Raw genomic sequence first — 25,564 nt, forward strand, 5'->3', positions numbered from 1 at the left:
ACAGGCACATAAACATATCAGCATCACATGGAAATGTGCAGAAGCAACAAAGTCCCATCACTCAGAGAGACCAGGCTACCTGCTAACAGGACTTAGAGTTATAAGTGAAGCTGTCATAACACATTGCTGGAGAATTTTATCAGACTGGTTTGGACATCCCTGCCTGCCGTTTATGATGATCATGTACTCCACACCACTGCTACTCAGCCTCAATAATCACATCAGCCCTTTTCACACATCATTAACTCTTACTACTCTGCATGCATCAAACACTTAAACACTGGTGTGGATGTTCCAGTCGGGATGGTGTTTTATTACGACTCCCGTGACACTGGCCAAACACCCACTCTCTGGTCAATCTGCTGCAGTTACGCCATCAAACGGGGCATTAATTTGGCTAATTTATGTTTCCTCTCTGTAACTACTGGCTAACCTGTCTGTGCAGGACACTGTCATTACAGCGGCCCTGTTCAGAGTTCACTCTATCAAACACCAACACTAACTTTATGTGTCGAACTGAGACTTGGCAGAAGCCTAATACGCTCTAATCTACGGTTACACCGACCAGCCCTGCCCTTCCAAACAAGGATAGATAACTTTTTGGTGTTTCCTCCTTTCGTTTGAAATGCTGTGACACTCTTTGCATACTGGCTTTTGTTTGTCTATAACTTGTCCCTGCTGATCTGTATCAAATGCAAAATATCTCCATAAACCTGTCTCAACGTGTTGCTGCACCTGCCGCTGCCATTCCACATGTTAATGTTATTGTTTACTGCGCCTGCCTTCTTCTCATCCAGTTTGGTGTCAGACCAGGACGCATGTGGGGTTATTACACTGCCCTCATCAGACCTGGAAAAATCACATCTACAGTAGGGTCATGTAGAAAAACAAGTCCTGGCAGAATTTTGGCACTGACTTGCTACCAAACTATGGGGTCTAGTGACATACCTACGCTGTAAGTAATCGAGTACTTGTTCATAAGGTAATGAGAGTACTCGAAATTTTTGAAATGACTGAAAATGCCATCCCTACTGCGCTGTTGTTCAATCACGACTTATTATTTGCAGTTACTGGTCCTTTAACCCAAACCTTAGATCCTCAATGAATCCTACACTCATCACCCAGGTCTGCCCCATACGCCCTGTATCTACGGTAATGGATGATTTTAATATACATGCTGAATCTGGCAGCTGCTCCATGGCAAATTAATTTCTTTCAGTGCTGAGATACAATCAGTCTCTCACAGCTCATTGACTTTTCCACCCACAAACGTGCCTACATCCCACAGCCCTCATCTGAGCCAGTGACCAGCTTTTACAACTCGGCCGCTGTTGACTCTGCTCTTTCTGACCACATTTTCAACATCAAAGAAATTCAGCTCCTCCTTTTCACACTCTACGTCTACATAATATCACGTCCGATGACTCCAGCCTCAGTCGTAGACTCACAGGCCTCTCCCAAGTTCCCCTGCTGATGCTGGCTCCCTCTACAACTTGGCTCCTCTTCACCTCCTTCCCTCCCATTGTCCCATATCTGTCTATTTACCAAATTTTAAAGACATTTAATATTTTTTCTATCTGTGTGTGTACCTGCAGTGCCAGCTCCTGGATGTGTCTGAACAGTTCAATGTCTTTTTCCGTCAGGTTCTCGTGGCCAGGGAGTTTGTCATCGTCGTCACGCCAGTCGCTGCCTTCCTGATTGTCTGGGGGTTGAAAAACAGGTGTCCAAATTAATGCAAATCTAGTGAGAGGCTTGGAAGACAGGATGCAAAGATGCCTGCTGATTGAATTTTACAGTGGTGCTACTGCCACAGAGTGCAGACAGCAATGAAACCCTTAAAATAAAACCTGATATGCATATATATGCATACCCCCCATTTTCTTTCAAAAGACCGGCATGTGGGTGAGCAATATATCCACAGTCATGTATTCTTAATGATAAAGCTATCATTGTGGCTGATGTGGTTTCAAACTGTGTCATCCATAGATCTGGGTGCTGGTGGAAGTTGAAGTGAATGCTCTTGATGTGTCTGCTCTGTCACATTGATTCTCTGATTCGGTGTGACGCTTGTGACTTCAGTGTTTTTGGCCCCAGAAACTTCAGTGGAAATAAAACTGCAGGTGGCCACTTCAAATTACACAGCGATTTCTTTTACTGCATAAGCAACAATTTCCTCAGGCAGAAAATGACAAATCAATTCCGCACTGTTTTTACCCTTCAGCTACAGTTTCTCAATAAGTTACATCAGGGCTGGATCATTTTAAAAATAGGACAAAGAGCCCTGAAGCACTGCAGTCTATGCATCACAATGATAGCTGGTAGTGCTGAGCCTGTTTGTTATCAAACCATCTAACAACACCTAAACTGAGTCTGATAAATTTATTGTAAAAGGCTGCATGAAGGTACAGAATTCTTTTTAATGATATGATGCTGATGTCTCATTAAAGTTCAACTGTTGCCAAATTAAGTGGTGAAATTGATTGAGACTTTAGGCCAAATTTTCATGTTATGTGAGGTGACATCCATGTCAAAAACATGAATTTTAAACTTATCTTTGGTCAGTTTACTTTAACATATTCTAAGCTCTCTTCTCTAAGATCTTATAGTTTGTATGGTGATAAAATACTAATTTTTAAGGAAAAACTTGGATCTGCTTATTCTGCTGGACCAGTGAAAATCTAAATCCAATCTGGCATTGAACAGAGCTGTTTATCTGCAAACTGAAATTGATCCTCAAGCAGTAATGAGGTGCTATGTATAAGCAGAATGTAGCTAACCCTTACCCCCCCTGTCATCTCCTTCTCCCTTGCGACTGGCTTTCTTACGGATGCGGCACTGCTGTGAGTAGTCCACCACTTCTTGTCGTGCCTTGCGGCCCTCGGGTGACGGCGTGAAGAACTTTGTGAGGGCGTCGATGAGCCCCTTGGTCTTGTTGTTGAAGCGCAGGCTGCTCTGCGACAGGTCGTCGTCCTCCTGCATCGAAAAAAGCAGCCGGTCGTCACCGGGATAACCCTCGCAGGAGGAGCTGGAGGAGGAGTTGGCTGAGGCCGAGCGCTTCCGCCGACCACGCCTGCCAAGCTTCTTGAAGGGCCGCCCCGGCCTGCAGAGGAAGTGAGGAGTCTGGTTATGACTGTGTGTCAGGATATGTGCACACTGCACAAGAACTGAACCCATCATCAGGTTTTTATAGATATACACTGATAAACTGGGCAGAAAGGAGAAATAACGATCAAAGAAAAGTCATTCTGGAAAGTCATAGCTTAGATACATGGTGTCTTTCTGCGGCTCTCTACTGGGCTGACATTGACGAAAGCGGCATTAGTTGAAGGCAGTTCTTTACCTGTTCTTGGGCCGTCCCAGTGGTGCATTGTAGCGCCGTTTGATTTGTGCTGCCTTTTCGTGTAAAAGCGTCTTTCCCTTTTTCCTGGGTTGGCAGATTTGACAAATCCACATGCCTGTGAGAGAAAGAGAAAAAGCACAGGTTCACATACACTGAGGTGAATTAGACAAGACAGGCTTCATCGCAGGTGCTACTCTGATTCTAATGGTCATAGAGTTGTAATGTATGAGTTGTGTGTTCCCTTTCAGCTGAATTTATAGGGTCCTGTTTAGAGGTCATTAAGTGGTGGGTTATGAGTTTGAGGAGCAGTCTCGTTTATTTACCTTTCGGCATCCGCGTGAGGGGAGGGTCGCAGCACTCCATGTGGAAGCCCCGGTCACAGGAGTCACAGAACAACATGTTGTCCTGCACGGAACAGACACACACAGTGCTGATGATTATCAAAGATGATTATCAGTGACCTGATTCAATAGTGATGTGTTAGAACAAGATCTAGAACTAAATACTGGAGCGAAATTGTACCTGTATTAAATCAACTACAGGTCAGTCAGTGTGATCAATGTCCAAAAACACAAATTAGTGCCACTGATCAAGGCTCCAGAGCTTATTCTCTTTACACACTATGAAAAACATTATACAATATACACAAAAACACATTAAAACACTTTATATTTTACTACTAGGAATTAGCCAATTAAAAATGAATCACACTGATTCAAGCAACTGCATCGTTTCAAAAGATGTATTTTATCATCGTGCATCTTGATAGTATACTGTGCATTTTGTCTCACAGTTTAACTTCACTTCCTACAAACATTTGAATAACAATGACTTGTAACTTAACAAGTAAGAGAGCCTGACTAAAATAGCTCAATCCCAGGACCACAGATATGTCTATTAGCATCTCTATCTGGCACTTAAGCAGAAAAGAGAGTGTTCACAGACACTGTTCGGCTGCCAGTCCGCCATATTCGCTCATCCACTCACCGCATTCTTCCCTTGATCCTGACAGCTGCTGCAAGTCTTGCATTCAATGCACTGCCACCACAGAGCCTTGACACGCGCTGTGAGCTCTGGGGAGAACTTGAGACAGGACGGGTGGCCTGCAGGTAGATAGACAGGCATACACAAACAAGTGCGTCAACGTCACAGACCTTTTTTTTTTGTCGCTGCTGACTGACAGCTGTGACCCACTTGCATCATTGTAAGAGGAAAAAAAAGAAAGCTCCTTTTGGAATTAAAGCCCTCACTGAATCAAACCTGGCTGCAAAGAGAGTGTTCAAACATAAATGACAATCTGTCAGAGCTGTGCGTTTGCTCTGTTTGAAGAGCAGCAAACAAGACGGCCTTGTCTGGGACAGAACCCCACTGAGGAAAGAAGCGAACACAATCTGTCCTCTGCTTTCACTAAGCAATGTCAGCGTTAGCATGTGTTAGCAAGAACACTATAACTCCTGGTTGAGAAAACAAGATTTTATACGAAATCCATCATATCTCAATTTTATTGAAAAGCAGTATGTGTGTGTTCAGTCACTGTGCTCATATTTCTCAGGTATCAGTTTATGCAGCTGTGAATGAAATCAGGAAAGGAAAGTGGCATTAAAAAGTAAATGGCTAAAATAGTTAAAACGATACCTGAAATTAAAGTACATGTCAAGTTCTACAAGAAGCTGAAGTTGTTAGCATTGAAAGGTTGAAGTGTAGATTTAAGTGTAAGTGAAGCTGAAGTAAAAGCTGTTGTAAAATGTCAGCTGTAATGAAGGCAGTGGGAATATAAGTTGTCATGTAACCACTGAAATTAGCTAGATTTTTAGAGTGAGGGATAAAAGCAGTTCAAATGTCACTGGAAGAGTAAGAAATTCATTTATTTTAAATGTCCTTCAAGAACGGAGATAAAAGCAATTAAAAGGAAGAAGTTCAGTGTGTTAAGTGTGTGCACTGTAAATAGTTCAAATGTGCAGCTTCCGAATATTACACTTGGTCATTATGGCCACAGTCTAAATGCTTGCTTAGTATTGTGCTTTTATTTATTAAAAAATAAAAATATATAACTGCATTTATTTCATCCAATTACTGTATGTTTTGCAAGCAGCTGATTGTGGATCTTCTTCTAGAAATGTGTAACCAAGTCAAAGACTGAACTGGTGCCAGGATGTTTTTGAAGACGTCCAGGCGTTATGGGTTACAAATGAACACTCACCACTGTTGCCACAGTCAGCGCAGGAGATGAGCTCCTCTGGCTTCTTGTCGCGATTCTGCTCCTTGGTGCCCAAACAGAAGCTGCAGATGGGGATGGGCTCTGCCACCGGCTGGCAGAGGGACAGAGCAGAAGGGAAAGGGGGATGCAAATTGAGACTGTCAGTCAACTTAACAGCTTCATTGTACAAATGAAGACAACAAAGTGGCCTTGTGTGTCCTGCCACAGTGGTGGACTGTTGCCGTGTGTATTAACAAGCTAAAAGCGGACTGAACACTACAATGACACCATGGAGCATGTGGATCTGTGAACACTGAGTTTAGGGTAATGAAGAGCGTGAGATTTACTTTAATGAGTGAGCTTGTATAATTTATGTGACATGTCAGGCTAGAGGCTGCCATCGTGTGCCAGTGTCTCTTGATGACTCCTGAGCTGTTTGATCAAAAGCTGTAACTCACTGCAACATGTCCTGATCTAACACCAACTCTGAAACGTGCCATCAGACATTTAGTTCTGGGGCTGCATAAATCTTTTAGTGCGTCCCCAAAAAACACAAACCGTGTGAGCAGGTGTGTTCTCGGACACGAAACAAACACATTATCTGAAATGCACAAACCTCAGACAGATTTGTGTCCAGGAAAACAAAAGGCTGGATAACACTTTACATGTTGTTACACATCCAATAGGACTTTTGCGAACAATAAAGCTGAATAATCACATCCCTGAAGCACTGCAGGTGCACTTCACACAGACACAAACACGGGAGAGGAGGGGCCACAGGGTGACTCTCCTTGAAAGTTTCTGGAGCCTGGAAGCCCTGAGGGGAGCGGTGCCTTGCTGCTACCACAGAGTAAACCACAAGTAATTTTCAGCAAACACATTTTGTTTACTGCTGAGCACCATCCAGCAGATATAAGTAAGTCAAATTTGTTTTGCTGTCACTGTAGCCATAAAAATCTTTATTCTTTGGTTGGTATATTTACAACTCACATAAATGTCCTGTATACTAATGAATTTTGTGGCAACAAATGCCAGGAGAACTTGCTCTATAATAGAGCTGCACAGTGATTTAAAGTGCCTGTAAAACCTTTATTTTGCCCTTTTCAAATTTTTATCCTTTAACAATAGTGAAAATCAGTGGGTGTAATTAGGAATTTCTGACAGTGATCGAATAAAAAAACAAAACAAAATCTTTACAAATGAATGCAAACACATTTAAAAATGCAAAATACCCTAGGTAACCAGCTGCTTATATGTTTACCACTTGTGCAGCCAGTTGTTTTTAGAGGCCACATGCTGTGTTGAATGAAGAACATCTGTGTGCAATCAAGGTGATGCCAAATACTTCTAGGTTAAATACACTGTATCTGGAAGGTTCAGCCAATGTCAATCATCATTGAAAGCAAATGATGGAGAACACTTTAATGAAAAGTACAGCTCAAGAGAAGACTACTAGACGATTTCTAATGCACTGAATGTCTCCTCAATACAGTATGTTCATCTGGAAAATGAAACTGTGTATAAATGTGGCATTGCATACATGTGTGTCTGTGTGATAAGAACACAAGTGATGGACACTGGAGGAGCTACAGGTCTCCACGGCTGAGATGGGAGACACTGTGCGTACGACAGTGTCTCGGCTGCTTCCACATCTGAGCTTTATGGCAGAGTGGCAAAGAGAAAGGCACTATTGAAAACAACTCACATGACACCTGGACTGGTGTTTACCAGCACGCATGTGGGAGAACCGGGACAAAGAAGCTTCTATGATCCGATGACACAAAAGAGGAGCTTTTTGGCTGTCTTATTAAACTCTGTTTTGTATGAACCACACACTGCATGTCGGCACAAACACTGCATATTAGCACTGTGCTGTGAGGATGCTTCTCTGCAGCATGCCACTGACGGCAGGGGTTAACAGGACTGCAACAATATTTGCAAGAGAGACTGATACTACGTCCACACAAAATTCTGTTTTCAAATGAAAACGATCTCCGTCCAGAACACACCTGAAACAGAAACCCATACCTGGGCAATCACGTACACTGGGCATGCGCGAGCCAGTGTAGATTGTCTACTCTGCAATTGATTAGTTGCAAAAAACACTATGAACAAGGAACAAAGACAGCTGCAGCGCTGAAATGCAGAATTTAACTCCTCAACAGCTGCTGGCAAAAATAACAAGGTCAGTAACACATGTATTTCATTATCCATGTCAATTTCTCCACTAGTCGTGGAGGCTGCTAAGACCGAATCAGGGAGCGGCCGTGGGTGTATGTGTCGTTACCAAAGGTCTCTGTTTTCGCCCGCCCAGACAACGCAACCCCACATTTTCAAACTAAAACGGGGCCAGCAGCAATTTCAAGTGTCAGTTTTCAAACACCAGAGTAGTGTGGAAACGTAAGAAGCGAAGCGAAAACATAGCAAAAGAGATGCGTTTTAAAATTAAAACGTAGCAGTGTGGACAAAGTATGAGTGGGAGAGGAGTCCAAACATGAACAAAATTTCAAAACAACAATGTCCTGAAGAGGACGAGTCCGAATCCAGACCTGAGTCCAAATCAGAACTTGTGGCAGGAGTTGAAAATTGCTGTTCATTTACAGTCCTCCTGAAACTTATCAGAACTTGAGCAGTGTCACAGCTCTACTTAAAACTTACCTTAAGTGGATGAATAATAAAAAATAAATGGATAAATAAATAATGAGTAATTATTGCTAATTAGTGTCAAAGAAGCCTAATTATTCCACTATTTATTCAACATGACAAAAGGTTTAAAAGCCTGGGGCAGATGAGCCAAATCTTTTCATACTGTGAAACTTCATAATAAAGCATCTTTTGTATTATGTATCCCTTTAACACATAGGATCAGGTATTTGTGTGTAAACATTATTATTCATTGTTCACAATTAAAGGATGTGCTTACAGTTATTATGAAGTAACATAACAGAGCAGCAGCATGTGCTATTTTCACAAATCATGAATTCATGTGTGCTGAGACTGCCACAGTCAGGCAGATGTTGATGCGAACGTTCAAACTCGTTTATGAAACTGAAGCTTGAGTTAGCAAACCATCGGTGAGCACGGTAACTCAGCAGAAAATTACATATTTGAAAGGCAGATACCACTAATGTAAAACTTGAGGTTATTTTTAGCAGAGCCTCAAATAACTTCTATGACAACTTACTCTGAATTAACAGACTGAAAAATTAAAATGAAGAGGACTCTAAAGAGGAAGAGTTTATACTATATAGCACATCCCTGGTAACGGCGATGAATCACTGAGATACTATAATCTGTACGTTGTAGATAGTGATGTAACCTTGACACCATGAAAAAAGGATTTTTTAACAACCAAGGTCAAAACATCTCTCCCAACCAACAACAGACCATCTAATCCTTTATTTAGCTGGAAAACAACATCATGACATTCACTGAAGTTGGGGGTTACGAGGTTTCCTGCAGGACAGCAGTGTAAATGCACATAGCTGCAGATAGCTGGGTAGGCACCAGGTCCTGGCAGGGAGGAGACAGGGACAAGAGCTTGATTTATTGGGTTCATTTCCTTCTGACTCAGGCTGATTCCAGCAGCCCCCTGCTACACCTCACCCACCCACATAACACAGCACAGGGACAGACAGAGAAAGAGAAACAAAAGGTATGGAGTGAGGGAAAAAAGAGGTAAACAGAGAGAGGAAGGTTGCAGAGAATGAGTGGTGAAGAGAGATGAAGATAAGGAGACATACAGCCTCCCGAGAGAAAGACAGAACTCTACCAGCTCGCTTTCTATTTCTGAAGCCATTTCACATTTTCACAGGTCAAAATAATTAATAATGGTGAATGCACAATAAAAATAGCTATACTAGACTACAAAACAAACCAAGGCAGTAAAGAGAAATGTAAGTCAGCAACAAGACAGAAAGAAAAGAGGAGGAGAGGAGTATGAAAAAGGCAGAGCACGGACAAAAATAAGAATCCAGAGGGCAAGAGAGCGAAGGAAATGGAAAGCGTAAAGAGAGAAAATCTGCAGCAGCAGTCCTCTGAGCAGCCTGCGTGCGACCAACACCTCAATCATTCCTGACGCTTAACCCCTTCCCCGCTGGAGGAGGTCAACTGCTCCCGCTCACCCTGAGAGCGCTCGAGTAAACACGAGCCCAGAGTGAGCGAGCGACGAAGCTAGTGAGCGTTGCATTTCACACACGCAGACACCTTGTATAGAGCTTCAGTTACTGACTGCCACTGTAAATTAATCCCCAACAGATACTAAAAAATGAAAAAGCTAATCCTCCTCCATGACAGGGATATTGGAACAGTGAAACACAATCCTCAGATTCCTCCTGAGAGCTGGTTTTCCTCCTTGTTTCAGCCTTTTCTACCTCAGCCAGAGCTGGCTGCACTTACACTACAGCAGCACTAGAAATTTCTCACATCGACGGACTGTTTGAGTTAAGCATCATGGCCGACATTGGACTTGAAATGTGTGTGTGGATGTGTGCGTGTCTATTTTTAAGCCTGTGTCTTCATGTTTTGTCATGAGCTCCTCTTTTTTTTTTTTTTTTTTTTATATATAATATACACAATATAAGGAGGATTCAGGAACAAAATGCGTTTCCGAGCCACAGAGACACACCGCGTGACAACTGGATGCGTTAACTGGTTGGACTTGGCGTGCCACCTGAAGCCGATTAAAACATGTCTTACAAGTTACAGGCTCCTTTATGAATACACGCCTACACACAATTGGACAGGTGAGGGTGCTCTTGTATGACCTAGCTGACACACCCACCCATGCTTTATGGATCACTTAAACACAACATTGTCACACATGTCCTGTAGCCTTCTGTTTGCCCAGTTCTTCATTTTGTTTTCAAAGAGTTGAAATTAATACTCGAGGCAACATGTAGCTTTGTCTCAGACCTCATACAGCAAGATAATAGGTTATAGAAAACAACTAATGGTAGCCTGGTTTCCCCTTTACATACTGACTTCTGTTATCCAAAGACAGAAGACAGGAGAGTGAGACAGGAAAGAGAGAACAAAGGAGGAAGGACAAAAGGAGAAGCAGAAATGGAGGAGGAGGAGGAGGGGAGAAAGGATAAAAGGCAATGGGAGAAAAGAGAAAGAGGGAAAAGCGTTACTGTTGTCCTTGTCTTGTCTCAAGTCAAGGATCTCATTAACATGGGAGCCCGATCTCAGCACCCCCCCACCGCACTTCCCTTATGGCCACCCCCACCTCGAACACAAACTCATTGATCACTGTTACAGGACACGGCGTGCAAGCAGAGACAACACGCAAACACACACGCACTCGTTCCAAAAGTCATTACACGCACTAAGAGCTAGCAGTCACGAGTCGCACCTTGACACACCATTGTTCCACTTTCATGGAAGAGCACACAAACATTCATGCGTGGACATTCAATCAACAACAGTTAACAGACAGATGAGTATATGTGACACTGAAATAAACTTATCTAAATTTTCATGTGATATCTACAGAGCTGAGGAGGACCCTGTCTTGTGCCAGCGTGTCCTCCCTTCAGCCAAGCATCACCCTCCATTAAAATCGAGGTTAGCCAGGGAGCACAAAGCTAAATCACTGCATCAAACGGAGCAGGGCTGGCCGGGCTCCAGCCGTCACTTCCACAGCTGCTCAACACATTGGCTCTATTTGTGGGGTGGTGAGGTTAGCCATACGCAAGGCCTCACACCGCTACGCTTCCCGTGCCAAATGCCATTCACATCACAGTCACTGGTGAGCTCGAGGTAACTGCTCCCCTTGGGCGCTGACGCCACTGCTAATGCTGTTTCTATAGACTCGTGGGCAGCTCGGTCTGTTCTTGGTTGTTCTTGTGCTCCTGATAGGTCAAAGTCACTGATAGACACATGAGGACCAATGCTAAGGCTTCACACTGGTAGTTTATAAAACACTATCCAATATGTGTTTAACATCTGACAAGACAGACACAGGCATTACTGCAGACAGTTTCGTTGACACTGACATTTTTTTATACAAAAGAAGTAGTCTAAATTAAATGTTGACAGTGAGGTCTGTGGATTATCTTGAGTAACTGGGACACTTTCTGGAAAAACACTGCCATTATTTTATTCTGATCCATTCGTTTGAGTGGCAGCAGAAATATTAGAAGCAATAACACAAAGCATTGCCACATTAAACAAAAAGTATCTGCATGGAAAGAACGGCGAGTGAGAAACTGTTTTGTTAAGAGTTGAACTACTGACTATTTTCAAATAATCTGCAGATTAATTGATAAGTGATTGATTATCAAAATAGTTAAGTAACTTTCAGTCCATCAACTAACTGTTGCAGGTCTATTATGATTGGTTTGAATTTACCCTTTAAATAAATAATTGTTCATCAGTTTTTCCATTTCTCCGCTGGTGTGTACCGCTAAATGTCAAATAAGAACTGAGTCTGTGGTAGCAGCACAGCTTGAGGTTAAAGCTGGTGTCAGAGAGTGGAGCCAGCCTTTTTTTAACTTTAGGCACTAATAATGGGTCAACTGAGGCCAGGGCTCTGGCAAAATGCAAACAATAGACGCCTGTCACAGAAATGGCTGGCAGAAATTAACGATTTCTACAAGTTTCAACTCCTCGTTGAAAAATAGATCAGTCTGAAAACTGAAATTCAAGAGAAGTTGACAATACGAGTCAAGGGAGACCATTTCACGGCACCCAACTCGGTCATTTTCCCAGCATTCCTGTGGTGTAGCGCTATAACCCTGGCAATATTTCCATCCATCTAGCAAAGACACAAAATCCTCTCCTGTGGCTACATAACATGATGTAGGAGCAACGGGGGATGGGGGAGAAGAGAGAGAGGTGGATAGAAAAACAGATGAAGAGGCAGGTTGCATCCAAGGCATATAATCGATGTCTGGGGGCATTTTGTATTCACGGTCCTCTGAGTGACGATACATGATGTCTTCACCTTGAGCAAACACAAGCAGAGACGTAATGTGTGTGATGTTGGAGAGACGGGTGGGGGTCGATGGAATACGAGCAAAGATGAATGAATTACACTGGATAAATTTCTCCATTATGGTTCATAATAAGCGATGCCTAATGTAGCGGCTCTACAACCACTACCAGCAAAGGAACCATTAGGTGCAGGATGCTAACACTAGCCAAACCTGTTAAGGGGTCAGTGGGACATTTTGGAGGGAAATCACCACAGCACAGTGTATGTGAGAGTGGGAATGAGGCTGTGCGTGTGTGTGTGTATTTTGACCACGAGTCACTTTTCACACGTCCTCGCCATGACACTGCACGTCGACATCGAGAACTCTGGTTCACCCCGCTCCAGCTGTTGAGGAGAGGGCAACCGCGGGGCAGGGAGATTGCTCTTGCCTATTATGACAGGATGATCATCACACACACACACACACACACACACACACACACACACACACACACACTCACACACACACAAACACAACTATACACCGAGACGGATATACACACAAAGGCTCAGCGTCAAGCCCATCCCACCTAATGGCTGTAGCCTCATACTGCTAACGGGTGCTCAGGGAGGCAATGAGGTTTGCCATCTATATCCATGACCCCTGGTTGACTTCGCCCCCCATTCACCTCCCCCTTCATGACCTGGCAATGGCACCCTATTAGGGTGAGAGGGGGGACACAGAGACAGAAATAGGGTCTGGGATCTTGTTTGAATGGAGTGCCCTATCACAAACATCAGCGCGTTGAGTACACAAATCTCCCTGCAAATGGGGTCAAAGCCAGTGCTTATCCGTTTGTTTTGATTTTGCTCCACCTCCCCCTTTTCTTGGGAAATTGAAACCGTTAGCAATCAAGCAGAGCAATATGGCAATGATGCACTAGTGGAAGAGTCGTGGAGAGTGATCATGCAACACTTGTCTCTGTGCACAGTTTCCTTGACACGTGCCACTTGCACAAACTAATAAATACATCAAGAACACACCAAGAGTCAAACGTAGAACACATGACTGAGCAGCAATAAGGCCGATTCCTCTGGAGAGATATATCAAGGCAACAACGGGCTTGTGTGAATGCCAGATACAAATGTCAACTTCTTCACTGCTGCAGCAGAGTCTTCATGACCTAACTAGCCCGAAGAGGAGCCACACAAACAAACAACAAAACTCCCCTCTTCATATCCAAACATTTCATACATGATCTCAGACTGATGAGAGATTTCACTGATCCAACAGGGAGGCATTTACAGGAGAAACACTTGTGCTAAAATTCACTTCCACCAATAATTACTTTGAATGTACAGATGTGATAAGAGCTCCCTGGTGTGTTATAAAATAATATAACACAGTAATTGACCCAAGTAGAAGCAATGCTTTCACACTGAGGTATGTGTTATTTCTCAGTATTTTTTTTTTTGTGGTTCAGTTGGAGAAGCAAGCTGATCAGTAGCTGAGTCACAGAGGAGGAAGTGGTTGATCTCTGTTTGTCTTAAGAGGTGGACCATCTGCAGCCAAGCAGGTCACTGTGCTAGGCAGACCCCATGTGACTAGAGCCTGCTCTCTAGGCTAATCCTACTGTGTGTGGATGTGTGTGTGTGTGTGTGTGTGTATGGTCATCCTTACCAGAGGCTTCTGTGGCTGCACAGACACTTACACACCCACACGGGGGCCAGTCAAAACAGTGTTTAGGAGCAGTGTAGCGTCCGACTGGCTGTGTGATAACCTGGCTGACACATGACCGGATGATGGGCCACAACATGGCAGATAGTTGTGCGTAGTTGTTACAGGTTTATTTACATGATGGTTGTTAAAATGCATGTTTACATGCCTGCAGGAATATGAAGACATGACATGTGAACCATTGTGTTTGCGATCTCGAGTCAGAATGCATTGAGTTTGTGTTTATGTCTGTCTTTCTTTGTATGCAGTAGTAGAGAGTGTGTGTGTATGTGTGTGTGTGTGTGTGTGTGTGTGTGCATGTCTGTGTGTGTGTGTGTGTGTGTGTGTGTGTGTGTGTGTGTCTGTGTATGTGTAAATGTCCCTGGCCCTTACAAGCAGAGGTTAGCAGGCGGCTGCTCTCTCTGATCAGGTTACAAAAGTGGGTGTGTTCCCGCTCTCCTCTGTCGCCTGCATGTCTGCCTCTCCCCCTCTCTCTCTCTCTAACTCTTTCTGTCTCGCTCACTCTCTTCTCCCTCTATGTTTCTGCCTCTCTCAGTCTTTCTGGTTACAGAAGCCTGAGGCTTGCGTCATCCAGGCCTCTTCCTCTGGCAGCACTACAGACCACCTCTCCCTCGCCTGTCTGTGCTCCTCCCCTTCCCTCTCTTTCTTCCTTTCTTTCTTTCTTCCTCCCATCTCCTGACAGCTCCTGACAGGGAGCAGCCCTGCAGCTGGTCCACACTCCCCGCAGGAGGCTGGGAGCCATGTGACTCTCTCCCTTGACCTCCTACTCCTCCTCCGCTGCTGAAAACTGGCCCACCAGCCGCCCACCCAGCATCACCCTGGTATTGCTAGCCTGGACCACAGCAGACACAAACACACACCTGGGATTCTGTCACTCACAGGGCACCCACTGAAGCAATGTAATGCTGACCGGCTGGGTTCAGTGATGTCTGTCTAACATGTATTCTGACCTGATAACCCTCATCTTGCAAACAGACATTGACAGCATTTCAAACACAAAGATATAAATTCCAGTTTGTGGAAAGATGCTCACACTGGTATGTGCCTGATCTAACAACTGTTGCCAAGTCCTTCTGAGCCACCTCTAAAATAACTGTAAATTGCTACACCATATAGTGGATGAAGACTCACAACTGACAGTCATACATTCAAAGACCGTACTGTACTATAGGAAATGACAATTCAGCAACTATTGTGTCAGTAGAAGAGTTTTCTATTTTTCACAAATCACACTCACGTTCTCTCTGTTGCTCCAGAATGTTTTAACTTGAGAGCACCTCAGATTTGTTGTCACAATTACAACTCAGCCACAGCTGTTATTTCAACAGGATATCCGTGATCTTATCACACACATCTGATGCCAAAAGACCAAAGTGCGTTACATCCCTGTTGTCTTTTTACATGTGTACTGCATTTATACTAAAGATTTTACCATCAACAGTAATCAGCAACATCCAAATGGCAAGTATCACATCCATGTGAAACACCAATAATGCCCATAATAAATGTGATCAGATGTTTACAATTCAACATATTATATCAGGTGTATGCACACAATTTCACGTTTGTGTTTGGTGCACGTATGATGAGACATTACCTTGTCCTTCTCATGGGGCAGCAACCGAACAGGTGGCAGCGACTCCAGAGACACTGTCCCGGTCCCATCATCCTGGGAGCTGCTGCGGCTGATGAGCTGGAACATTGGACCCTGCTTAACCACACGTCCATGGGCGACTGCCCTCTTTAGGGCCACCCTCAGCTGCTGGTGGAAGAGGCCAGGCCCCATGGAGCCGCTGCCCGACAAGTAGGCCGCCACATCAGCCTGGCACTTGAGAAAGCGCTCAATGTTCTTTAAGCTGGAGCCGCCAGGCTCGTGGAGCCCCTCCAGTGCCCGCTTGATCAGCTTGTTCCAGTCAAGTCCCGGTTTCTTCCCCGAATGGGAGTGAGAGCTACCGCCGCCACTGCTACTGCTGCCTCCTCCACCTCCACCTCCTCCTCCACCTCCGCCTCCGCCTCCTCCTCCGCCTCCTCCTCCACCTCCTCCTCCGCCACCTCCTCCTCCAGAGCTGCCACCACCTTTGGGTTTGGGCAGAGCCAAGCGCCCAGGGTTATCAGGGTCCTTGTAGGAGTTTAGACCTTTGTTGGTGACCTTAAGGATTGTACCATCCTTGACACTGAGTTCTAACTGCTCCAGAACCGTTTTGCGGTCCAGACCATGAGACATGGAAACTGCATTGCAAATGCGCTCCTCTGATGGTCGCTGCTTCTGCTTCTTCACCTTTTTTATGGCCTCTAGGATCCATTGGGTGTACATTGGGTTCGCCAGTTTCACCATGGCTGCGGTCTGGGTGGGTGCGGGGGCCCTGAGGCCTTACCGCAATGACCGCACACAAAAAATAGGGACTGTAAGCCAAGGAAATACCTGGCCTGCGCCGTAGCGCCGCCTCCTCCTCCACTTCCTCTTTGCCCTCTGCCTGCCGACTATCCCTTATCCTGGGGTCGCACAGAGAGTCCCTCAGAAGCTGAGTATGAGCAGCACGGAAGGTAGCAGCTAACCATAGCACAAACCCCTTGAGCCAAACCTCCACCCAGTAAAATCAGGTCCACCCACCCACCACCCACTCCCAGCCAGGTGACGGTCCCTGGCAAGAAGCAGGGGGAGTGGAGGAAGTAACAAGTCTACTAGCAACTTAAACTCCCACAGCACACAAGGTAGGGCAGAGTAGATCTTGAAGAGGGGCTTTCAGAAATATAGAGTGTTTTCCACCTTGCCTATCACAAAGTACCGATACATGGATAATAAAGCCTGTTCAGTCAGTTTCCTGTTGCTGGCAAACTAGCCAGTTCTCAATGCGAGTTGTGAAAGATGATCATGGTCTTCAACACATGAAATTGGTGTTTCAATCATAAAGGTGAGGGCAATACAGTAAATATGTTTTATGTGGATAATGACATTCCATAAGACGAGGATTTTCTCTGCATCCACGCTCCCTTGTTTTCACTTGTTCTCTCAGTCTGGGATTCTCAGCTCGGGATTCTCAGCTCTGGGACGGAACAGATATCTCACCCCAGGGAGCAGCTAGGGCTGATCACCTTCATGCCTACTGCACTTCAGTAGCTGACAAACCCTGCAGAGAAAAACAAAACAAAACACAGAGAAAGAGGTTAGCAAAACCCTGCAGAAAAAAGTGAATCACTTTTTTTTGAATGAATAGGAAAAATGACAGCAACAAAGTTAAGTCTTTAAAGGATGATGAGTTGCAGTGAGATGCAGAAATCCTTAGAGAGAGTACAGACTTTTAAACAACACAGTTACAGTGCCCTCACATAGATACATAAATAAAGCCATGCTTGCTCTCAGAAAGCACCATGTGGTTTAGCCACACACTAACAAAATTAGACATTATGAGCAAACACTACCAGTACATTTTACCTCTCAACAGATTGCTCATCAGTTTTGTATAAAACCATGCGTTTCTCTTATTACATCCATATCACTGCCAAACCACAGCCAGTATCACACAAATACTGTCAACAAACAAGCATGACTACAACCGTTGCTAACTACTAGAAAATGCACAGATATAACATTGAATGATATAAATGATGATGTGTAAGAGGGGGTAAACAACGCAATCATAAAAAACTGCACTAGGAAGTTAACTATTGGGCTAGTTTGGTTGCTAACGTAAACATGATGCAGTCAAAACACAGACTGTTAGCAAACATTAGCCGAGATGCTAGCTAAAAATCAAAGCCAAGTTAATTGCCGCATTGACAAACTGGTTCCTGCGATGCTGTTTACCCTCAATGATATGATATGAAGCAGCTAAGTGTCTGACAACAAGCCTTCCCGCTAACTGCTGTTGTTTAGCAAGCTAACGTTAGAAGCTAGCCAACGAGCTAACGTTACGATTATGTTACTAACGTTACTCGCTAACCCGAAACGTAAACAGCATGAAACGAGAGGTTAGCCAGCGCTCCTGCACAAATAGACAACATTTTCCCCTTAGCCCAATATTTCAGACAATACAACCCACCACACCGCAGCAAACACAGCGAATAATATCAATCTGAATGACATTCAGATATTAACGTGAGATCGCGGCCTTGCAAAAGGCACAATGCAACTTGCAGACGGCCATCTCGGCTAGCGGGCAAGTGCAAAAATGAAGATATGATAGCCGCGGATTCCGCAGTATTACATGTTCTGCGGCGTCCCTCTCAGGCTTTGGTATGGGTGAGGAGTCTCTGTCCGCTCAGAGGCGCCTCTACCAGCGGTCCCCACCTCGCTGACTTCCTCCCTCGACCAACCGCCCTCCCACGTAACGCTACAGCCTGCGGTACGGGGAAGACAAGGCCGCTAGAGCGGAGTAGCTAGGCCTCGGCTCCCCCCTCCGTGCCCCCCACCCACCTCCGCGATCATCATCCCTCCGTACCCCTCTCTTCCTCTACCTCTCGCGGTTCCCCAGAAAGCCCGAGCTGGTCCGGTTCTGGTTTCCGAGGGAAGCTCGAGTAAAGCGGACCGTGTAAAAAATCTCATATCCCCCCATCCGGCTTCCGCTGCTACTCACCGGAATTTCGTGTCGAGCCACCGAGGAGAAGGTGCCAAAACCGTGCGAAACGGAGACAACAACAAGCCTAAAAATGCAGCCAGAGACCAGGGGCTCTAGAGCCGACGCCATCTTTGAGTGAAACAGGAGCACGGCTGGTGGGGGAGGGGGGAACACTGAACCGTCAGGCAGGGCCAAGGGACCGTCTGCATGGTGCGAGGCGAAGATCCAGGGGAAGAAAAATTCACTGCAAGGCGCGGGGGGCGGCGGTGGCGTGCTGTTGCTATGAGAGGGGTGTGGATATTGCTTGAGGACATGAAATGGAAGAAAGGGACAGATGGTGGTGGTGTTGGAGGAAAAAAAATAAAAAGGGAGGATATGTGCTCTCGCATTCTCTGCTGCACTACAGCTAAATAGAGGGAGGTTCAAGGGAGCGTCTGCATTTTGCCCAACAGTTGTAAAAAGAAAAGAAAAAAAAATCAAAGCCAATGAGCATGCCTTAACGTTAGAGGGTATTTAAAGATCAAAGTGAGACACCCCTCCACACTGCAGTCTATTGTAGCAGCTGTGTGTTTTTTTAAGCTGAAGATGGGAAGCAAGCCACACAGATCCAGTCCCCAGAGATGATCAGATGTTGCAGTGTGTAGCTATCCGGAGTATTACAGTACATGATAAAGCATGTTATTATCTGTCTATGCAGAGTAGTCCACTGATGCTCTGCTCGTCCAACTGTGAAACAGAGTATTATCTTTCCACCATAGAAAATGATTATGTAAACTATCTGCAGCAGACCCACTTTGTTACATTTCATTAAATGACAGCAGAGTCTAACACCTTTTCCTTATAATTTATGTTTGTAGGAAGGAGGGGCTTTTACAGCTCTTGGAGCATCATAAATTACAGCATCTGGTGACAGATGGAAGCAACATAATGTAAAGGTGTCACTCTCAGTGCATTTTAAACTGCAGTGTTCTCCATTTAAAAATAATTTGCACTGAATATATGCAAGTAATGGATACTTTAAGTCCCAATGTATATTAGATTAAAAACTACAACATTAAAAGTGAGAGACTATTAATCATGGCTCAAAAAACACAGACTTCTGTACAGGGATTAAGTATCACATATTTATGAATCTGCCTTTGGGAAGTTTGAACAAGTTAAATACAGTCTTTTTATTATTCATAAGAAAAACAATCAATATAGGAAAACTGATTCTGTTGCTACAATTTCATGATCATAGTGATACAGAGGCGCTTGTGTTGGAAATCTGGCAGCAATCTTCCTTTTCTATTACAGGCTAATGCTGAAAGCTCCCTGGGTGGAAATTAAATTATCTGCGGCTTTGTGTAAAATGACGTGTACAGCAGTCCTCAGAGACAGATTATAGAGTGTCTTATAGGGAGCAATTAGACCTGAGGTTTTCCCATGTTAGAGGTGTCTTATGAGATGTTGAACTGCACAGTGGTGATCAAATAAAACTGGTAAGGTCACACTTTACTTGCTGTTTATCTTGCACTTCTTCAGGGACAGATAAATCACATCCCAACGACAAGGCACTAATTTTAATTAATGGTAGTGTTATTACACAGATAAATAGTGTGAAGCGTTAACACATGAACGGCTATTAGTACGCCTCCTGAGGACTCACATATTACATTAGTGAGTACAGTAGGCCAGCTAACAGATGGACAATACTCAGGAGAAGCTTGCACCACATCTATCCTTCCCGGCCATGAATAAATAATGTCGTGTGCCATGATCCACAGCAGAGTCCGTGTTCACCAATACACAACAACAGAAACAAACTAATCGAGGTGGGGCGTGTGGGTGGAGCCTTGGGGAGTCGTTTCGCTGTAATTTTGATAAGATCATATTGATTTTCAGTCAGATAAATGTAGGAAGAGGGTCAATTTGAAGAGTTTTACTTATTCCAAATGAGTGCTTTCAACTTCTACAGTAATCTATAGTAACTGGAGGAATGAGGACATAAAATTTACCAAATTTAATTTACATAAATCTTTAGTGGAGTTAACTCCACTTTAAAAAGTAACAAATGATTATGGGCTAACAAGCACACTCAGTTGTGCACAATATAAAAGTAATTTACTCTGCCTAAAAGTATATCAAATAAGGAAAACTTACTCGAGCAGTGATTAACTGATAAATTGATCAATAGAAATGGGAAACCATTACCCAAATACCCTTATTTGCTATACAAAAGGAAATGACATGTTTATTAGTCAGCTTTAGAGGTGCCACTAGACTTTGTTAAATTCAAACAGAGCCAATAAGCTATTTCCCCCTTTTCCAGTCTTTATGCAGCTGCTGGCTCCAGCTCAATAATAATTGGTAATAATAAATGGATAGATATGTGAGTGGTATCAATCTTCTTATCTAACTCTTGGCAAGAAAGTGAATAATCATATTTCCCAAAATGTCAACTTTATAAGAAAATTTATTAAGCGAAAAATGTTAACACTTCTCTGGGTGCAGCTTTTCAAATGTGACAATTTCTTGCTTTTCTCTTTTGAAATTAAAGGTCTTTAAACTCTTGCTCAGATAAACAAGCAATTTTGAAGAAGTCACCTTTGACCCCGAAAAATTGTGATTTTTCACTATATATAAAAACAATTGATTGACTCATCTAAGAAATAAATTATAGATTAATTGATAATGACAATTGTAGGTATTTGCATCTATAAAACATGCATTTATGTTTAAAATCCAACCTTTTTGGTTTGTGGACCTTTTCAATTCCCACTGCCACACTCCACAAAGAAAACATATCAACTCCTATTTTAAAACATAGTTTCTCTAGTTTCTGATCCTCAGGATGAGTGAAAAAGTGAACAATTAGCATCACGTAATAAATCGCCCCTAACCCACACATGGATGTTTTGGTATGAGACCCTTTGGCTTGTATTCTATCATGAATGGAGAAAAGGAGACAAGTAATCCTTAGCTTCCTTTCATCCCCTTAATCCCTCTTTTTTAATTTCTGTTCTCTGTGCATCCACCTGCTAGGGGCCCTGAGCCCCCAACAAGCTGCACCAGTGTCCACCTGCCCCCTGCTACCCTCCCCTCCCTGACACACAGACATAAATACACACATCCCGTCCACCTGATGCACAGCAGCTCCTCCTGCTCTCCAGGCCTGCTGTCGGGCCTGCTGGCTCTTGCTCTGCTCCACTTTTTCCTGCCTCCGGTTTATAAGCTGGACCGATGCCAAGCCAAATAAACTTACTGCATCCCTCTCAGTCTAGAAAAACTTTTCATGCTACAATTACCATGCTTGCTTTTGTTGTTGTTGCTTTTTGTTAGCAGATTTTTAATTGTGAGTTGGCTGGTTTCCACACATCCTTTAAAAGGATTTTGCTGTTGTTTTTATTCAAAATCTTTCTGTGGTTACATGTCAGATCCCCTATTTTGAAATGTGCTTAAAATAGGATCTGATTGATTGCCTGTTTAGGTTCAGTAAGTGAGGATGTTTACATATTGAGTCCAGGAAAGGCGATGTTTCTAAGTAAACATGAGCACTTGACTCATGACTAATTTGATATAAACTCATACTGAAACCGTGGTAGCTTTGACTACTTCTGTATAGAGGAGAAGTCAGGTGTACTTAGGGTGAATTGAGGAGACCTGAAGAATCAGACATTATCGGAAGGAAGTCTGGAAGTGACTCATCTGAAAGGAAAAATGCATCCTCTCTAGCTGGTGCCTTTTACTTTGTCAACATAAAATAAATAGATATGAATATTGAGTGCAGCTGTGAGTGTGCTGCAGTCAATCTGTGCCACCACCCGTGCAGACCACATTTCTGAGTTCCTGTTTTTCCGGGTGATAACTGGAGTGCTGCGCTCAGATAGCCAGGCACTGTCCAAGGCTGCTTTTTTTGTCCGTGTGAAACTAGCAAGCTTCCTGCTGTGGCTGGCTTGTTGCCAAGTCCCCAAACCCCAACCCAACCACCGCCCCCCCCAACCCAAACTCAAACTCCAAACCCCTCCCATCCTGAAAAGAGCTGAAACATACAACGGAAATTTCCAGGGCCTGTCCACCCAAGAGCGTGCCCCCACCCGTCCAATAACCCTCACCACCACCACCACCACCCAAACCCCTCCTCCCACCCTCCCTCCCTCCCTGTGGCCCCTGCTCCCTCCCCTGCCTTGAATCCAAAGGGACAGAGAGCAGCTGGAAGGTGAAGTGCAGCTTGTGGGCGCTGAGCTGAAAGTCAAGCCAGACACCTCTCGTGCTCCCTCCAACTCCTGCCGTCTGGAATCTCCCTGAAAACACCATCTCCTTCACTTGAACCCAGAAGTGCTTAAGAGGGCCGCAGAGTACACTTGTATGCCAGATATAAGCGGTGGAGAGACAGGGAGGGAAAAGTGGAGAACTACTCTATTTGACAAATCAATTGTCCTGTTGTGGTTAACATTCGTTGCAAGTGTACGTACATTTCAAGCAGGGCCCTCTGACAAAGCCATTAACATGCACAAATAGCTCTGACTTTAACAGCATTAAGCACAGCAGAGGAGGAAAGTCACTGTAATAGATAGTGCTGAAGCAGGAAAACCCCCCTGACACATCTATTCCCTAATTTACTTACTTTAAAGGCAGGAGTCATATGGTTACTATTTAATCAGGTGGTTTCACTGATATCAAGATTTAAGAGACCTGAAAACAAGAAACGTTCATCGTCAGTGAGGGATACAAGAACACATCAACAAGAATCAAGCAACAAAATGCAATAAATCAAAATTATGACAGGAGTAATGAAAAACATTAAATAGTAGATTTTTGTACCTTTGGACGGAGCCAGACCAGCTGTTTCCAGTCTTTATGCTAAACTAAGCTAACTGCTGTTTCCAGCTTCATATTTACTGTACAGATATGAGAGAGGTGTCTATCTTGTGTATGCAACTCTTGGCAAGAGGTAAACGTATTTCCAAAAATGTTGAACTATTCCTCTAACAGAAAGCACTTCTGATTTTAAGTTTTGCTTCAAATGTTGAAGAGGAAGTTGAATGACTTTCTGCTGTCCAGCCAAATCCCCATGTGTTTGACTGGTTCAAAAGTGGGAAGGGCACCATTAAAAGCTGTAATGGCAGAATAGTGAGAGACACAGGTGGATGTGGAGGTGTCACTAAAACAAAGTCTGATAGTCAATTAGAGATAACCGCATCAAGACAGACTGAGGAGTCAGCGCCGGGGTATATAAAATAGTATCATCTGCATAAAAACTGACGATGACGCATTCATTAGGAAGAATAATGTTATTCATATGTAATATGTATAGAAATCAATAAGGTCTATAGCATCTCAAGCCGTGACCCCTTCAGTAGAGTCTGTTATGATTGGCTGTGGGGTACAGGAACGCCCACTTTTTCTTCTTTTCTAGTTTTCATCCTTTTTGTCCAATGTCATTGAATAACCATTTCCCACTGAAACAACTTTTCTGCAAATACTTGACAATTATTGAAATCTTCTAAATGATTTAAAATGATTCTCATAGAAATGGACCAAAAACTAGACCCATGCAGCACCCTGTTACTGATGACAAGAGGACCTGAATTAATTATTGATTGTTTTTTGTACAGATTAAACAAACAGATACAACATGTTAATCAGTGATCTTTAGAGATGCTGGAAGGTGATTTTGTTTCCCTTAGACTGTTTCCAGTTTTGATCCCAAATTAACTTAACTGCATCTTTTGTATTTAATGCAAGACAAACATGAGACAAATATTGATCTTCTCGTCTTATTCCTGGCAAGAAAGTGAATAAATGTATTTCCCAGATGTTAAACTTTACCTTTAAGTAGTAAAAAGCTGAGTAAGCAATCTTTTTTATTTTGGATTGTAGGGTTTCAGGTTCACTCTCTTTATTTTCGCCTCCAATACATCCCTACTTTTTTTAGTCCTGATCACATCTCTGGTAACATGACCCGTTTCTTTGCTTTAATATTCACCAATACTATGTATGGCAGCTTTATTCTTCTGGTTATACTCCAAGGTACTAACGGCAGTAGCTATAGGTAGAAAACCACCAAGAAACCAGACAAGTTCAAACAGTGAAGAAGAAAGCAGGCAGTGTACACACACTCAAAATACTATGCTCGATACAATGAAAGTGGAGGCGATAAGATGGGAAGGAGGATAATTAAAAGACAGTGATTGCCATGGCCATGCCTTTTAGTCACTATTTGTTCCGGTGGTTTCTTGTGTTCACCCTGGTTAAGTAGCATCAAAGCATTTTTTCCAAAGAGTGAAAAAGTTCATCTGTGACTAAACAACTGCACTACAGAGGATTTTTTGCTTTCACACAACAAACAGCAACTATATCACATGATGCCTTGTTTGGCTGTTTGGTATCCAGACCTCCCACATTACAGGCTCCTTCCCAAGTCCAGGCTTTGGAGTATAGCGATCTGCAGTGTTTGCAGAGCAGGATGCACCACAGACAACAATGCAGCCTGCAGGACTCTCACACACACGCACACATTCCTGTGGGCATGGTGTTGGGGTGGGGTGGGGGGTGGCTTAACCTCTGGAGCTCAGCAGGCTTTGTCTAATTCTCCCCCACCCTCCCCACCTCCATGTTACCCCCACCTTTTTTTTCTTCTTTTTTTTTTTAACCAAGTGCTCACTTACTTACACAACAAGATTTTCTCACATCAGAACATGAAGACCTCCTTAATCAATTCCATTAAGAGTCAGGAGTAAGATTTATGTCGAAAAGGATATGTTGGTTAATGGGCGAGTGATCACAAATGATGTGTGATTCCTTGATTTCATCAATATGAGCCATGCAATAT

At 43.7% G+C, this 25,564-nt stretch overlaps 1 protein-coding gene across 1 annotated transcript in view; it reads right to left on the minus strand.

Annotated features, from left to right (window-relative positions):
- kat6a (K(lysine) acetyltransferase 6A) overlaps window positions 1–18,915 on the minus strand; it is a 30,968-nt gene extending 12,053 nt beyond the window's left edge. Inside the window, exons 1-8 of the mRNA XM_087171586.1 lie at window positions 18,769–18,915; window positions 15,792–17,322; window positions 5,541–5,649; window positions 4,328–4,443; window positions 3,664–3,745; window positions 3,341–3,455; window positions 2,784–3,100; window positions 1,590–1,702 (exon numbers count right to left, since the gene is read on the minus strand). Of these exons, the coding sequence (XP_087027712.1) occupies window positions 1,590–1,702; window positions 2,784–3,100; window positions 3,341–3,455; window positions 3,664–3,745; window positions 4,328–4,443; window positions 5,541–5,649; window positions 15,792–16,529 (1,590 nt within the window). The 5' untranslated portion in view covers window positions 16,530–17,322; window positions 18,769–18,915. The remainder of the gene's footprint in view (window positions 1–1,589; window positions 1,703–2,783; window positions 3,101–3,340; window positions 3,456–3,663; window positions 3,746–4,327; window positions 4,444–5,540; window positions 5,650–15,791; window positions 17,323–18,768) is intronic.
- Between the last annotated feature and the right edge of the window lie 6,649 nt (window positions 18,916–25,564).

The sequence above is a fragment of the Seriola lalandi genome, unplaced genomic scaffold (genome assembly GCF_002814215.2).
Source record: "Seriola lalandi dorsalis isolate HSWRI2012SDOR001 ecotype SW California unplaced genomic scaffold, Sedor1 jcf7180002054883, whole genome shotgun sequence".
Lineage (NCBI taxonomy): Eukaryota > Metazoa > Chordata > Actinopteri > Carangiformes > Carangidae > Seriola > Seriola lalandi.